The sequence below is a fragment of the Dipodomys ordii genome, unplaced genomic scaffold (assembly GCF_000151885.1).
Source record: "Dipodomys ordii isolate 6190 unplaced genomic scaffold, Dord_2.0 Scaffold9, whole genome shotgun sequence".
Taxonomy (NCBI): domain Eukaryota; kingdom Metazoa; phylum Chordata; class Mammalia; order Rodentia; family Heteromyidae; genus Dipodomys; species Dipodomys ordii.
This window is the reverse complement of record NW_012267225.1, coordinates 21,208,726-21,223,804: the sequence shown is the minus strand read 5'-3', so window position 1 is coordinate 21,223,804 and position 15,079 is coordinate 21,208,726. Positions and strand designations below refer to the sequence as shown.

Here is a 15,079-nt window from a genome sequence, read left to right as displayed (position 1 = left end):
CTGGACAACAAACTATCTTCAATGGTAGGTGCCTACTATGAAAATAAAACCTATATATTTTTATTTTTCTGGTCAGTCATGGGGCTTGACCTCAGGGCCTGGACGCTGGCCTGAGCTTTGTTTCTCAAGGTTAATGCTCTACCACTTTGAGCTACACGGCCACTTCCAGTTTTCTGATGGCTAATTGGTGCCTGGTTTCTAACTGATTCTCAGATCTCAGTCTCCTGAGGAACTACAGTTATAGGGGTGAGCCATGAACACTCAGCTATAAAAACCTATATTCTACAAATACACAGCTTCCCTATCTTTCATCCATAAAGACTTCATTAGCTGGACCCTTTACAACATACTGTTTTCACTCTTCTAGTTTCTGGCTTAGCAACTAATCTATTTTGATGGCCCAGTGTTAGCTTTCTGTTACGTGACCCACTTAAAAAAACTTGTTCTGGTTCTCAGTGTCAAGATGTTTCTGTCCATAGTTGCTTCACCCCATTGCTTTGGGTTGGGAGCACATGGAAGAAGAAGACTGTTTATTTTATCACAGCTGGGAAGTAAGAAGAAAAAGGCAGGAAGGGGCAGCATTTCAGCAATTCCTTCCAAGCACAACGCCGATGTAACTTCCTCCAGCTAGGCCCCACTCCCTTAGATGGAGATACCTAAGATCTTGCTCCTATTTGTCCCACATGTAAGGGAAATATCAAGACCATATACTATGGCCACTCTGGGAACTCGGTGACATTTTTGGCACTCCTATCTGAAATATTGAATAACTTCATGAGAACACAGAAGACTCATAAGATATTGAATTGGAAAAACTTTTGTCTTACACATGTATCAAGGTAAAGCTTGCTGAGACAAATGTTTTGTCAATTTCAATATATCCTTGAAGCAAAATATTATTCAAACTTTGTATTCAAAACTATAGACCCTATAAACTGTCTTTGAAATTGTGATGGATGAGTTTAATACTTTTTTTTGTCAGTCATGGGGTTTTTACTCGAGGCCTGGGCTCTGTCCCTGAGCTCTTTTGCTCAAAGCTAGTGCTCTACCACTTTGAGCCAGAGTGTCACTTTTGGTTTTCTGGTGGTTGACTGGAGGTAAGGGTTTCAAAGCCAGCTTAGGCTGGCTTTGAACTGCATGGTCCTCAGATCTCAGACTCCTGAGTAGCTAGGATTACAGGTATGAGCCACTGGCAGCACTTGTATAGCATTTTGTCCACAAAAAATTACTTTAGGGCTGGGAAGGTGGCTCAGTGGTAGAGCGCTTGCCTTGCATGCCTGAGGCCCTGGGTTCGATTCCTCAGCACCACATAAGCAAAATGAAAAAAGCTGGAAGTGGCGCTGTGGCTCAAGTGGTAGAGCGCTAGCCTTGAGCTGAAGAGCTGAGGGACAGCGCCCAGGCCCAGAGTTCAAGCCCCACGACCGGACCCCCCCCCCAAAAAAAAAAAGAAAAAAGAAGATTACTTGAGAAAGATTTCTCCTCCTATTTATATGGACTTCAATGGGTCATTCCCTTACCTGCCAAAACACTGAATACTTAGGGAGAGTCTGCTTCAAAGGCATTTCTTTCATTTATTTTGCAAGGAAACAAGAGAAAAAGCCAGGGCTGGGAAGGTGGCTCAGTGGTAGAGTGCTTGCCTTGCACGTATGAGGCCCTGGGTTTGATTCCTCACCACATGAGCAGAAAAAGCCGGAAGTGGCACTGTGGTTCAAGTGGTAGAGCACTAGCCTTGAGCTGAAGAGCTGAGGTACAGCACCCAGGCTGAGTTCAGGCCCCACGACTGGCAGAAAAAAAAAAAAAAGAAAAAGAAAAAAAAAAAAGAAAAAAAAGAAAAAGAAAAAAAAAGAAAAAGCCAGTCTCTTTGTTTCTATGGCTTTGAATGTACCTGATTGCTTGGCTATGAACTAAAGGTAGGCACTTTCTAGATCTTTCCTGGGTTGTTGTGTGAGTTCATTTTTATAAAGTGAGAAAACACAAAGAAGTTCTGAGTAGCTCTATCGGCATCTTCCTGTGTTTATAATCAGCACTGACATCAGCAAGAAGAGCAAGGCTCTGATTCACTTAATCTAAAAACTTACAGTAAAGATGTGGATTTTTCTTTCATCAGGCAGGAGACAGTAAAGGAAGAAAGACATTGAGAAGGTGGGAGTTGTGTCATCGGAGATAGACTCTGGGCTCAGGAAGCAGAAAATGTTCAAAAACTGTGGGAAACATAACTATGGAAATTGGTAGTGAAAATGACGAGTGGGGAAACTAGTTGGGGAACATTTCATTTAACCCAGGCGTATCAGAAGTGGTGCTTCGATGCTAAGAATCTTTTAGTGTCTCTGGTTGTCTGGGTATAGTTTATGAAAGATGGGGGAAGAAAAGGGAAAGTAAGCACTGACAATGGTTTTATAGTTATAATTGTTCCGGTGCTTTGGCTCTATCTACTGTATAAATAGAAGAAGTGTTCCCTCCTTTGATTACCCTTCAATATACTCTTGGGACAGGGATACCTGTGTTGTTTTTTGTTTTGTTTTGTTTTTAAATTGATACTAGCGTTTGAACTCTGGATCTCATGTTTGCTAGCAGCTGTTCTACTACTGACCTACACCTCCCTCACATTTTTGTGCTATACTTGAGACAGGGTCTTGCTTTGTGCTCAGGTGTGAATCTGGACCACAATTCTATTTTTCATTTCCCATTGTAGTTGGGATGACATGATTTCTCTGCAATGACAAGTTTCTTTGTTGAGACGAGTGTCTCATTGGCTTTTTTTTTTTTTTTATTGCCAGTCCTGGGGCTTGAACTCTGGACCTGGGTACTGTCCCTGGGCTTCTTTGGCTCAAGGATATCATGCTACCATTTGAGCCACAGTGTCACTTCTGGCTTTTTCTCTGTATGTAGTACTGAGGAATTGAACCCAAGGCTTCATGCATGCTAGGAAGCACTCTACCACTAAGCCACATTCCCAGCTCTCTCAATGACTTTTCTGCTCAGGCTGGCCAAGAACCTGGATTATCCACCTTCAGCCTCCTATGTAGCTAGGATAACAGGTATATGCTACCATATCTAGCTATGGATCCAAAAGGGGCTTTTGAAGATTATTTTGCATAGGTTGGCCTCCAACTGCAATCCTCAGCCTCCCAAGTTGCTAAGATGACAGGCACCCAGCTGACTGCTTGGAATTTTAGCAGAGGGCTTGGGCAACACACTTTGCTGATGGCTCTTGATTGAAACTAGGCTGGAGGAAAGCAGAACAAAGTAAAGTTTTAGTAAGTCTCTAGAGACTTTTAATCTCAGGGATCCTTTCCAACCTCTCTCCATGTCACAAGCTGAATGATACATGTGATTCTGAAATAAAATGTGAACAAGGGGCATAGAGATCAGGAATTTGACCATTACAAATCAAGTATGCAGTTTACCACTGCAAAACTAACTATGAGAGACTACACAGTGACAGTATTCTATCTTTGTGAATGGAGAATTTTAATACTTTGGTTTTTTTTTTTTTTTTTTGGGTCCGGTCGTGGGGCCTGAACTCTGGGCCTGGGCGCTGTCCTTCAGCTCTTCAGCTCAAGGCTAGTGCTCTACCACTTGAGCCACAGTGCCACTTCCGGCTTTTTTCTTTTTGCTTATGTGGTGCTGAGGAATCGAACCCAGGGCCTCTGGCATGCAAGGCAAGCACTCTACCACTGAGCCACCTTCCCAGCCCGAATTTTAATACTTTGGAAAGGATGTTTTCATACTTTAGAAATGACATTTTAAAGCAATTATACAAGAAAAAGACTAAGATTTAGAGAAAAAACTCTTTCTCCTAGGCACCTTAAAGCCCAAAGTAAGATTTTAGTGGTGCTTGCAATACTTCTTTGAAAACAAGTCTTTTTTTTTTTTGTAGAAAGTTTTTATTCTATTTTTTGCTAGATCTAGGGCTTGAACTCAGGGCCTGGGCACTGTCCCTGAGCTGCTTTTGCTCAAGGCTAGTGCTTTACCACTTGAGGCACAGCACCACTTCTGGCTTTTTATGTGGTGCTGAGGAATCGAACCCAGGGATTCATACATGTGAGGCCAGCACTCTACCACTGAGCCATCTTCCCAGCCCAACAAGTCTTTTTTTTCCTTTTGTTTTCTTTTTCTTTTTTTGTCGGTCATGAGGCTTGAACTCTGAACTTGGGCACTATCCTCAGCTCAAGGCGAGCGCTCTACCACTTGAGCCACAGCGCCACTTCTGGTTTTCTGAGTGGTTTATTGAGATAAGAGTTTCTGGGACTTTCCTGCCTGGGCTGGCTTTGAACTGCGATCCTCAGATCTCAGCCTCCTGAGTAGGATTACAGGTGTGAGCCACTGGCACCTGGCTTTTTTTTTTTTTAATTGGTTAAAAAAATTTTTTTTTAAATGTTGATAATGGGGTTTGAACTCTTCTTCCTACTTGCTAGGCAGGTGTTGTTACCACTGAGCCATGCCTCCTGCCCTGAAAGTATATCTTATTTGGTGCTTTTCAAGGGGCTCTCAGGGGTCTGAGCCATCAACTCCCTGGTTCCCTAATTTGATAGCAAGAAGGGTAGAGGGAGAACTTCCACAATTTATAGAACGATAACCTCCCCACACCAGACTCCACCAATTAGTACTCACTTCTGTGTTGACAGTTGTTGAAAATTTTGAACACACACACAAGAGAAAGGTTTGAGATGTTATTGGACCAGGTATATTAAAACAAAATCAAAAATAGAATTATTAGGTCTGTACATATTAGACTAAGTGAAATGAAATGTCACTGCAGTCATTCAGAGCTTCCAGTAGAAAAAACGAGTAAACAAGACCTCTCCATCTCTTGCTGTGTTAGCTCCTGGGGCCTCTGGAGTCACCTTTTTTTCATATTCTTGGGTATAAATAGTCTCATACACATAAACAACCTAGAAATGATCGATAAATCACAAAAGGGCCTCAAATCTAGAATTATTATTATTTTTTTTACTTTCTAGAGTACAACTAAAATTAATATTTGATCCTTAAAATAATGTTCAAATTATTTGAAGCCATGAAAGAAACGTTTCTACTTTGCAAAGTTCAGCAGAAATTAAGATCATATTGTTCTTCTAAAGGACACTGTCCAAAGTCTTTAGTAAATCCTGGAATTCAAAGGCTTGATGGTTAAAAATATTCCTTCACCAGGCCGAGCAGTTTCTGAGCTCTTTCCCTTCTGGGAAGCCTGGCTAGCAGCTCTGAACAATGGGGCCTGGCCTTGGTGAATGCGCATAAATGATTGTCCTGTAGAGATTGTCCTTGCTGAAGCCTGCCCAACAGATTTATCAACTCCTACGACAGTAACTGTCAAATTCCAAGACAGAGGGAATGGAATCCAAAGAACAAAAATATTGAAATCTGAGGGAGACATCTTTAAGCTGCTGACTTTACCTGTAAAATCTAACAGGTTGGATTAGTAAGTTAAAAAAAAAAAGCCAAAGCATAGAGAAAAACACAAAGAAGTGCAAAGAAGGGTCATGCTATGCATGAGGTTATTTTTTGCTTAATAGATGAGTTTTGATCTGCTAGTACTGGGGATCTGTTGCACTGGTCTCTGAACTTTTGAGTCACATGTCTTAATTATGTTCACATGTCCAGCGTGGGTTCCTTTTTGGAGAGAAGAGTTGTTCTGTCCTCAGAAGGCTGATGGTGATCAGGCAGGACGCGATGCCCAGCTGAGATACAGTGCAACTGCATTTCAGTGGGCATCAGTCCAAAGGGACAGAATGCTTTCCCACGTCAGGATGGTCTTCCTGAGAAACTCAGCTCCTATGTGCAGATGGTCCCAGCCAGATGTGCAGATGACCCCAGCCATTGGGAATGGCTATTTCATCTCATCCTGAGACATTTCTCCCTACAGCTAGGGCTGCTGCTGATACTGCCCTTCGGTGGCAGTATAGAAATCATCTAGGACGCTCTGTAGGTAATCAAATGTTGGTCTCTCTTCGGCCTTTTCTTTCCAGCACATTTTCATGATTTCGTAGAGTTCATCTGGGCAGTTCTCCATGCGAGGCATCCGGTAGCCCTGAGACAGTGCGGTCATCACATCTGCATTGGTTCTCCCTAGGGCCAAAAACCACATGCTATTTAGAAACCAATCAGAGGGTCTTTTTGCTATTCATATCCTACAAGCACTTAAAAAAATCACTATTTAATAAAAGTGTTTTCTAAGCAAGCATTATTGAGGTGTACTCTCTACAGAGTATACCTTGAAATCAAAGCCCCAAATCTCTCAGAATGTGGCTGTATTTGGAGATAAGATGACTGAAGAAGAGAATGCATCACAATGAAAGCCAGGCACTGGTGGCTTTTGCTATAATCTTAGCTATTCAGGAGGCTGAGATTTGAGGATGGAAGTTCGGAAGCCAGTCTGGGCAGGAAAGTCAGTGAGTCAGTGAGAGTCTTATCTCCAATTAACCACTAAAAAGCCAAAAGTGGAGGTCTGGTGCAAGTGGTAGAGAGGTAGCCTTGAGTGCTAAGGGACAAAACTAAGGGACAGTGTTTAGTTCAAGCCCCAGTACTGGCATGCATGCACACACACACACGCACACACACACACAGGATCTCACTACGTGACCTAGGCAGGTCTCAAACTCATGATCCTCCTGCCTCCACCTCCAGAGTACTGAGATTGCAGACATGACGTTCCATGCCAATATTTAGTTTATTATCTTTAAGTGGTTGTACAAGAGGGTTTCAATTCAACATGCCAGTTTTGAGCACAATCCACCTTGATCAATGTCATTCCTCCCATTGTTCTTTTCCATCTCTTCCAAGCCCACCAGCACCAATAATTTGGCTGATTTCTAGGGTGGTGCTCTACTAATTACCCATGTCACCAGCTCTACTTTTTGTTGGTTATCTTGAAGACAGAGTCTAGAAGATTTTTCTTCCCAGGATGCCCTCAAACCTCAATCCTCTAGATCTTAGCCTACTGGGGATTTCAGCTGTGAATCATCAAAATCCGTTCACGATTTTTTTTTTTTTTTTGGTCATTCTGAGGCTTGAACTCAGCCTGGGCGCTGTCCCTCAGCTCTTCAGCTCAAGGTGAGTGCCTTCCCACTTGAGCCACAGCACCACTTCTGGTTTTCGAGTGGTTTATTGGAGATAAGAGTCTCATGGACTTTGCTGCCCAGGCTGGCTTTGAACTGCGATCCTCAGATCTCAGCCTCCTGAGTAGTTAGGATTACAGGTGTGAGCCTCGGCACCCAGTCACCAATGTAATTTTTAAATTTGTCTTCCATTATCAATTTACTTAAATCCAGCATCTTCAAGTACCCGAGTTGAGCTGGTAATATTGCCAAATAGATACACACTCAGCATTCACTTAGAAATGAATCATATGTTGGGTCATCTGCAGGACATCTGTCTGTAGTATGTGCCAGGTCACCTGTGATATACTTTATCTCTTATGAACAAGATATTGAGAAGCAGAAAGGGGGAGGCAACTCATAGCTTGTCTCAGTCATTAAATTGTTTCTGTCTTCAGTACCTGACTAGAGTCAAAGTTCACAATGCAAGTGGAATTTGCATATTTTCAACATCCCTTGAGGGGAATGAGGTGCTTAAATGGAAGAGGGGGCTGGGAAGGTGGCTCAGTGGCAGAGTGCTTGCCTTGCATGTATGAGGCCCTGGGTTCGATTCCTCAGTACCACATGAGCAGAAAAAGCCGGAAGTGGCACTGTGGCTCAAGTGGTAGAGCGCTAGCCTTGAGCTGAAGAGCTGAGGGACAGGGCCCATGCCCAGCAAAAAATAAATAAATAAATAAATAAATAAATAAATAAAAGGAAGAGGGCTCCTAAGACCACCTAATATCTCAAGCTGAACTGTCAAGTTCTCACACTGAGAAATGCTTTAATTCAGGGATCATTTGACTAATAACATTGTCCTGCATTATTAAAACGTCACAAGGAATTGTGCTCATTTAGCAGTTTGAACAGCTCTTAGACTCAGCTGTGCCTTTTACATATTTTGTCCCTTCCCCTTTGTGTAGGCATGTGAGCTTCTCTACAAGACTTTATTTCATGCAGAAGATATGTGCTATCTGGAACAGAAGAGAAACTCATTCATCTCAAGCCCTTTCCTTTCTATTGCGACAAATTTCATCTTCACTTGTCACTGAAAAAATTCTAAAAGAGTCACTTTAGGCAAATGGCTTTACCAGAATTAAAGTAGAACCTTTAAAAGTGCTTATTCTATAATCAGTGTTTTTCAAATAGTAGGACAAAATCAACAAGTTAGTGTTTTGTTTTGTTTTGATTGTTGTTTTTGCCAGTACGGGGGCTTGAACTCAGGGCCTGGGCACTGTCCCTTAGCTTCTGTGCTCAAGGCTGGAGCCACAGCTCCACATCTGTTTTTTTGGTAGTTAATTGGAGCTAAGAGTTTCACAGGCTTTTCTGAGCTATCTGGCTTTGAACTGAATCCTCAGATCTCAGTCTCCTGAGTAGGTTTATAGGCATGAGCCCCTTGCACCCAGCTACATCATGTTTTTATTTGGAGTTCTGATCTGCATAAAATTATGCACATTGTTTTGATTCTTGTAACTAAACAAGCTTGCCTGGATCAATTTCCATAGGAATGTCAGTTTGTATTAATGCACTACCAAAGGGTGATGTGTGGGTATCCTGGAGGAGAAGGAGATGACATTCACGATGACATCAGTACCAACTGGATCTGCATACTTGATTGGGGATTTCCTTTACTTCCTTTCTTTTTTTTTTGGTGGGGGGGCTTGAACTCTGGGCCTGGGTGCTGTCCCTCAGCTCTTCAGCTCAAGGTGAGCACTCTACCACTTGAGCTACAGCGCCACTTCCGGTTTTCTGGTGGTTTATTGGAGATAGGAGTCTCCCGGTCTCTCCTGCCCGGGCTGGCTTTGAACCGCGATCTTCAGATCTCAGCCTCCTGAGTAGGTAGGATTACAGGCGTGAGCCACCAGCGCCTGGCTTTTACTTCCTTTCTTAAGAACTCCCAGCTGTATAAAAGGTCAGAATACGCTCTCAAAAGAAAGACCTTAGTTAGGTGCTGGTGGCTCATGCTTCTAATCCTAGCTACTCAGGAGACCAAGATTTGAGGATCCAGGTTCAAAGCTAGCCAAGTCAGGAATGTCTATGATACTCTTAGTTTTAACCACTAAAAAACAAGAAGTAGGACTATGTATGACTCAAGCCCCAGTACTGGAGGTGAGTGTGGGGGAAGACATCATGATTCTGAACATTTTATCTATTTTAAACCACTAGAGCTGTTTAGGGGCAAAGAAAAACAAAAATTCCAACAACAATAGAGACTCCTCTTTTTAACATTTAAAATTCATGTTAAAAATATAATCATAGTTTTGAAATGAGGACCTTTGGCCTCACCTCCAATTTTCCCCTCATATAACTCATCCCACAACAACAACAAAAAGAACAGAAATAGAAACTTCAGCTCTGCCTGTGATGAAACTAAGAGGCACCTGGCAATCGCAGGCAGAAGTGGTCTGAACTGAGAGGAAGAAAATGTCCCTGGTGTGCCAGCAGAGAGGGGCAACAGAGGGTAGAACAGGAAGGCTCATCCTCAACACACCCTGCGAAGGCCCAGCGATGGCCAGAACCCCACAAGAGAGAGTGAAGCCAACTGCCACAGGCTGCCTGGAGAAAGTGGGTTATGGTATGAATATGGTGTGCTCATCTCCCCTTCCCCCACTGAAACTCATGTTGATTTAGGACCACCATTGTGACAGTGCTTAGAGGTGCTTTAATAGATGGTTAGGTTAAGGGGATTGGAGCCTTTCTCTTGACATTAGTTTCCGGCAGCCTGACTGTCAAAAAACCAGGCTGCCCCTCCTGCTTTGTTCTGCATGCGCCTGCTCACCCATCTGCTTTTCACCATGTTATAAAGTTGCACTAGGCCCTCACTGGACACTGAGCAGATGCTCTTGGGCATCTTAGCTTCCAGGTGAATCTCTCTCATTTACAAGTTACCCAGGTGCAACATTTTCTTTGAACCACTGGAAACAGACTAAGACAAATGGAGCAGAAGAGCTCCATGCCTGGACACCAGGCCCAGCAAGGGTCCAAGTTGCTTGGGACAGGAGACTAGGAGTGAGGAGAAAGGCTCAGTGTGAAAACATGTCATGTCATGGATGAACCTAGAGGACACTGTGCTGAGTGAAATAAACAGACACACAAGGCAGCAACTACCATGCCATTCCTAGGAGGCTCTGGAGTAGAAATAGTTAGGTAGCTCCAAGCCCAATCCTTATAAAGAATAAGCAAAATGGGAATGGACAAAGCAATCCTTTTTGTAATGATCATTTTCTTACTCTAGTCTCTCCCTCCCTCCCTCCTCCTCCCTTTCTTCTTCTCTCCTTCCCTTCCTTCCTTCCTTCCCCCTCACTTTCTTCCTCCTTCCTTCTGATACAGGAGTATGAACTCAGGGCCTAGGCTTTTTAGATCAAGACTAACGCTAAGGCTGAAACTCTACCATTTGAGCCACAGCTCCACTTCTGACTTTTTGGTGGTTAATTGAAGACAAGAATCTCATGGTTTTTCCTGTCTGGGCTGGCTTCAAACTGTGATCTTCAGATCTTAATTAGCATTATAAGCATTAGCCACTAGCATCTGGTTTCTTTCATATTTTTCATGATTTTTCAACTCAAATCTTTTCAGATTCTGACCACTGGGCACAGAGAGTGAAGAGAAGGTCTTACAAGGCACAGGGATCTAGTTTGGAAGCAGTTCAGCTACCAGCCAGCGCTAAATTGTTTTCTTTGAGCTTTAGAGACCTCAACTGAGCATCATTTATAACTCATCATGCATGTTACATATTATCATGTTATATATTTATCACATATCAGATTACACATATAATGTGGAAATTTAATCTTTTTCTCAGTATAAATAGATCTAACTATAGATATAGACATAAATGATTGAGCTATAGATACACGAAGACAGACAGAAAGGTTGAAATATATTTCTTGGCCAGGCACTGGTGGCTCACACCTGTAATCCTAACTACTTAAGAGGCTATGATCTGAGGATCATGGTTTGAAGCCTGCCTAGTCAGGAAAGTCAATGAGATTCTTATCTCCAGTTAACCAACAAGAAGCCGGAAGTGGAGCTATGGCTCAAGTAGTGGAGTGCTAGCCTTGAGAAAAAATGTTCAGGCACAGTGATCAGCCCCTGAGTTCATGCTCTAGTACTGCATACACATGTGCTCTAGTACTGCATACATATACGCAGGCACATGCACGCGCGCGCACACACACACACACACACACCCAACACCGCCACTCTATGGTATGAGTTCACTAACTTTAGCACCTACTGTAGGGACGGTCAGAATATAAAATTCTCTGGGGCCCTCAGCCCAACGCAGGCACTACCCAAAGTTGTTCTGCCCCAGATGGTCCCATTCTAGCTGGTGTGTAGCCATACTTGTAGCACAGTGGGGAGCAACCAGTACATGTCCACCACAGCTCTGCTCTGTCCCCCAAGCTCCCTGCTTTCCACCTATACCTACACCAATCTCCTGTGGCCACATAGCTCTTGACACACACTAGTCCCAAGTTGACCTCCCACACTGGCCTGCTTTCTCATCCACAGCACAGAGCCTATCTCCAACTAAATGGCCTAGGTGGATGGGTCATCCATCCATCCATCCATCCATCCATCCATCCATCCATCCATCCACTGAGTACTCATTGAAACCCAAATCATGCTGGCCTCCTACTCTTACTCCTGTGGCCCAACCCCAGGTACTAGCTAGTCCCACCATGGGACATTCAGGTCTGGAGACTCTGTCCATCATGTCTTTGAGCCCCTGGCTACTACAAGGACCACTAGATAAAACCAGTAGCTTCTTCACCTTCTCTTCCTCAAGTACTCATTGGCCCCAGAGCCCGGGCACACACTCTCCCCAGCATCCCGCCCCACCCACAGCTACGGTCTGTAGAGCACCCATCTCTCCCTACCAGTATAGTAGGTCTCACAGGCAGGGACTGAGATGACTGCATCTCTAGAGTCTTGAGAGTACCTGGCCTGCTCAGATGGTTTTATGTTTTTGTTGTTGTTTATAGTTATTTATTTTTGTTGGTGCTGGCAATTGAAGTCACGGCCTTGCACATCCTTCATAACCGCCGAACTACATACCAGCGCTCAGATAATTTTTTTTTTTGGCCAGTCCTGGAGCTTGAACTTAGGGCCTGGCACTGTCTCTGAGCTTCTTTAACTCAAGGCTAGTGCTCTACCACTTGAACCACAGTGCCACTTCTGGTCTTTTCTGTTTATATGGTGCTGAGGAATTGAATCCAGGGCTTCATGCATGCTAGGCAAGCACTCTACCACTAAGCCACATTCCCAGCCCTGTTAGATAATTTTTAAATGAAGGAACGACTTACAGTAGAACTTTAATTTTACATTCAGCTTATCTGTAGATTTTGTGGAAAGTCAGACATTCATGAAGGACTGGGGAAAAATCCCTTCTTACCCTGAGTGTGGGTGAAGGGGACGGAAGGTAGCTTCCTTCAGCTTGGGTATGGGGAATCTGGAGGTAATGAATGATGCCCCCATGGACAGTGGTAAGTTGAAAATCAGAAGCATCTGTTACTAACAACAGGCACTTATTTCTTAAAGAGGAAGAGAGACTCCATAATTCAATTCCAGGGTTGGGGGCATGGCTCAGGTGGCAGAAGGCTTGCTCTAACAGGTATAAGGCACTGAGTTTAAATCCTACTACCACCAACAAAATCAACTAGACAAACCAGAAAAAAAATCCCCTCGGTTCCAAAATCAATTAGAAGGCTCTGGAAGTCCTCGTTTTTGCATTGGTTTCTTCCTGTGTAGGGGTACCTATGTCAAATTCTGACTCATCTCAACACTTACAGCAGTACAACAGTGCTGGCACTGCTCTAGGTACTGAGTAACTAACTGGCGGGACTCATTAGTGAGAGAGCTATGCAGGACCAAAGAGAAGGTCAAGAAGATTTGAAAGCAATTCAAAGTATATTTTAGAGCCATTGCCACAAAACACAGTGAAAGTCAAGTTTTGGTATACTTATTTATTCTTTGCTTTTGGCAGATGGAACTATTTGGTTTCTTAAAAGCCTCACACAGCTTGACTATTTCCTCATAAAGACCACCTGCATGAAAGCAGTTAAGTAAGCCATACCTGGGTAAGGGATCTTCCCATAGGTGACAATTTCATACAGGAGAATCCCAAAGGACCAAACATCAGACTTGATAGTGAAGCATCCAAAGTTGATGGCTTCAGGAGCCGTCCACTTAATGGGGAACTTAGCACCTGAGGAAGAAGATGACATGTGACTCTGACTTAGGCATCTCAAGCAGAAAAGTTATGAGTGTGAGGCCTTCATATTTCCCCCTTCCCTTCCCTTCCCTTCCTTTCCTTCCCCTCTCCTCCCCTCCCCTCTCCTCCCCTTCCTTTTCTTCCTGTACCACTCTTGGGGCTTGAATTCAGGGCCTAGGTGCTGTTCCTGAGCTTTTTAAACTCAAGGCTGGCACACTGAACTTGAGCCACAGCTCCACTTTTAGTTTTGTGCTGATTAATTGGAGATGAGAGTCTCAGACTTTTCTGCCAAGCTGGCTTCAAATCATGATCCTCAGATCTCAGTCTGAGTAGCTATGATTACAGGTATGAACCACTGTTGCAGACTAAAGATAACTTGGGGGGAAAAAAACCAACCAACCAACCAACCAACAAACAAACAAAAAAACCCAGTCAAGCCCCATGGCTCACGCCAGTAATCCTAGCTACTCAGGAGGCTAAGATCTGAGGATTGTGGGCAGGAAAGTCCACGAGACTCTTATCTCCAATTAACCACCAGAAAACCGGAAGTGGTGCTATGGCTCAAGTGGTAGAGCATTCACCTTGAACTGAAGAGCTGAGGGACAGCGCCCAGGCCCAGAGTTTAAGCCCCATGACAGACAAAACAACAACAACCACTACAATAACAAAAAATGCCACAACTATTATTGCAGGAGGGCAAAGGAGAGGGTACAGCAATGAAGGGACAAAGGGTGAACAAATGCAGCAGTGCTACTCAACACTATGCTGAACATAAACTGTATAACTTGTAAGCGGAGATGGGAGGGAAAAACCTTTACAGGGAGGAAAGGGGTGACATTGTCTAAAAGAAATGTACTCATTACCTGATTAATGTAACTGTAACCCCTCTGTACATCATCTTAAAACAAAACTATTATTGTAACAAGACAATAATAGACAATGATAGTACATTGAATATTGTGCTAAAGAAGTTTTCCTGCAGGCAATGATGATGTAATTGCTTTGTTAAGAAAGCAGACAAAAAACCATCAAAGGAGACAGTAAGAAGAGACTGAAAGACAGTCCTCTTGCACGCGCACCTTCCCTTGCCGTGTACTCGTTGTCCTCTATGACTCGAGCCAGGCCAAAATCTGCAATCTTGCACATCAGTGACTCAGACACCAGGACGTTCGCTGCCCGTAGGTCACGGTGGATGTAGTTCTTCCTCTCGATGTACGCCATGCCCTCTGCAATCTGGAATCAGAAATCAACTCCTGAGTTAGCATGAAGGCAAGTCTGTCAGAGCAGGTCAGCAAGGAACACTAAGAAGCCTTGAGTTCCCACATATATTATTTTGGTCATTCAAGTTTGAAAACAGTGGGAAATCAAGAGGAGTGTGTGTGTGTGTTTGTGTGTGTGTGTTTGTGTGTGGCACAATATAGGGCTTGAACTCAAGGGTTGGGTGCATTTAGCTTTTTTGCTCAAGGCTAGCACTCTACTATGTGAGTCATACCTCTACCTCCAGCTTTTTGCTGGTTTGTTGGACATAAGAGTCTCACAGACTCCTGCCTGGGCTGGCTTTAAACTGCAATTCTCAGATTTCAGCCTCTTGAGTAGCTAGGATGACAGGCATGAGCCACTGGCACCTGGCATGAGCGGTTTTTAATATAATCTCCTCACAGCCAAATGTGCAATCATGTCTCAACATTTGCTAATCTGTAGACCAACTTCTAAGACCTAGTATGTTGCTAGGCAGATGTCAATATTTCAGCTTCTCAAATGTGTACACACATGCCATAGTTAGTTG

General features: G+C 43.6%; 1 protein-coding gene across 2 annotated transcripts in view; it reads right to left on the bottom strand.

Moving 5' to 3' along the window:
* Positions 1-4,664: 4,664 nt before the first annotated feature.
* The window catches only part of Lyn (LYN proto-oncogene, Src family tyrosine kinase), a 152,939-nt gene continuing 142,524 nt past the window's right edge, over positions 4,665-15,079 (bottom strand). For both annotated transcript variants that reach the window (XM_013009342.1, XM_013009343.1), the window contains exons 11-13: positions 14,373-14,526; positions 13,156-13,287; positions 4,665-6,069 (exon numbers count right to left, since the gene is read on the bottom strand). In XM_013009342.1, coding sequence (XP_012864796.1) covers positions 5,867-6,069; positions 13,156-13,287; positions 14,373-14,526 — 489 coding nt within the window. In that variant the 3' untranslated portion in view covers positions 4,665-5,866. The remainder of the gene's footprint in view (positions 6,070-13,155; positions 13,288-14,372; positions 14,527-15,079) is intronic.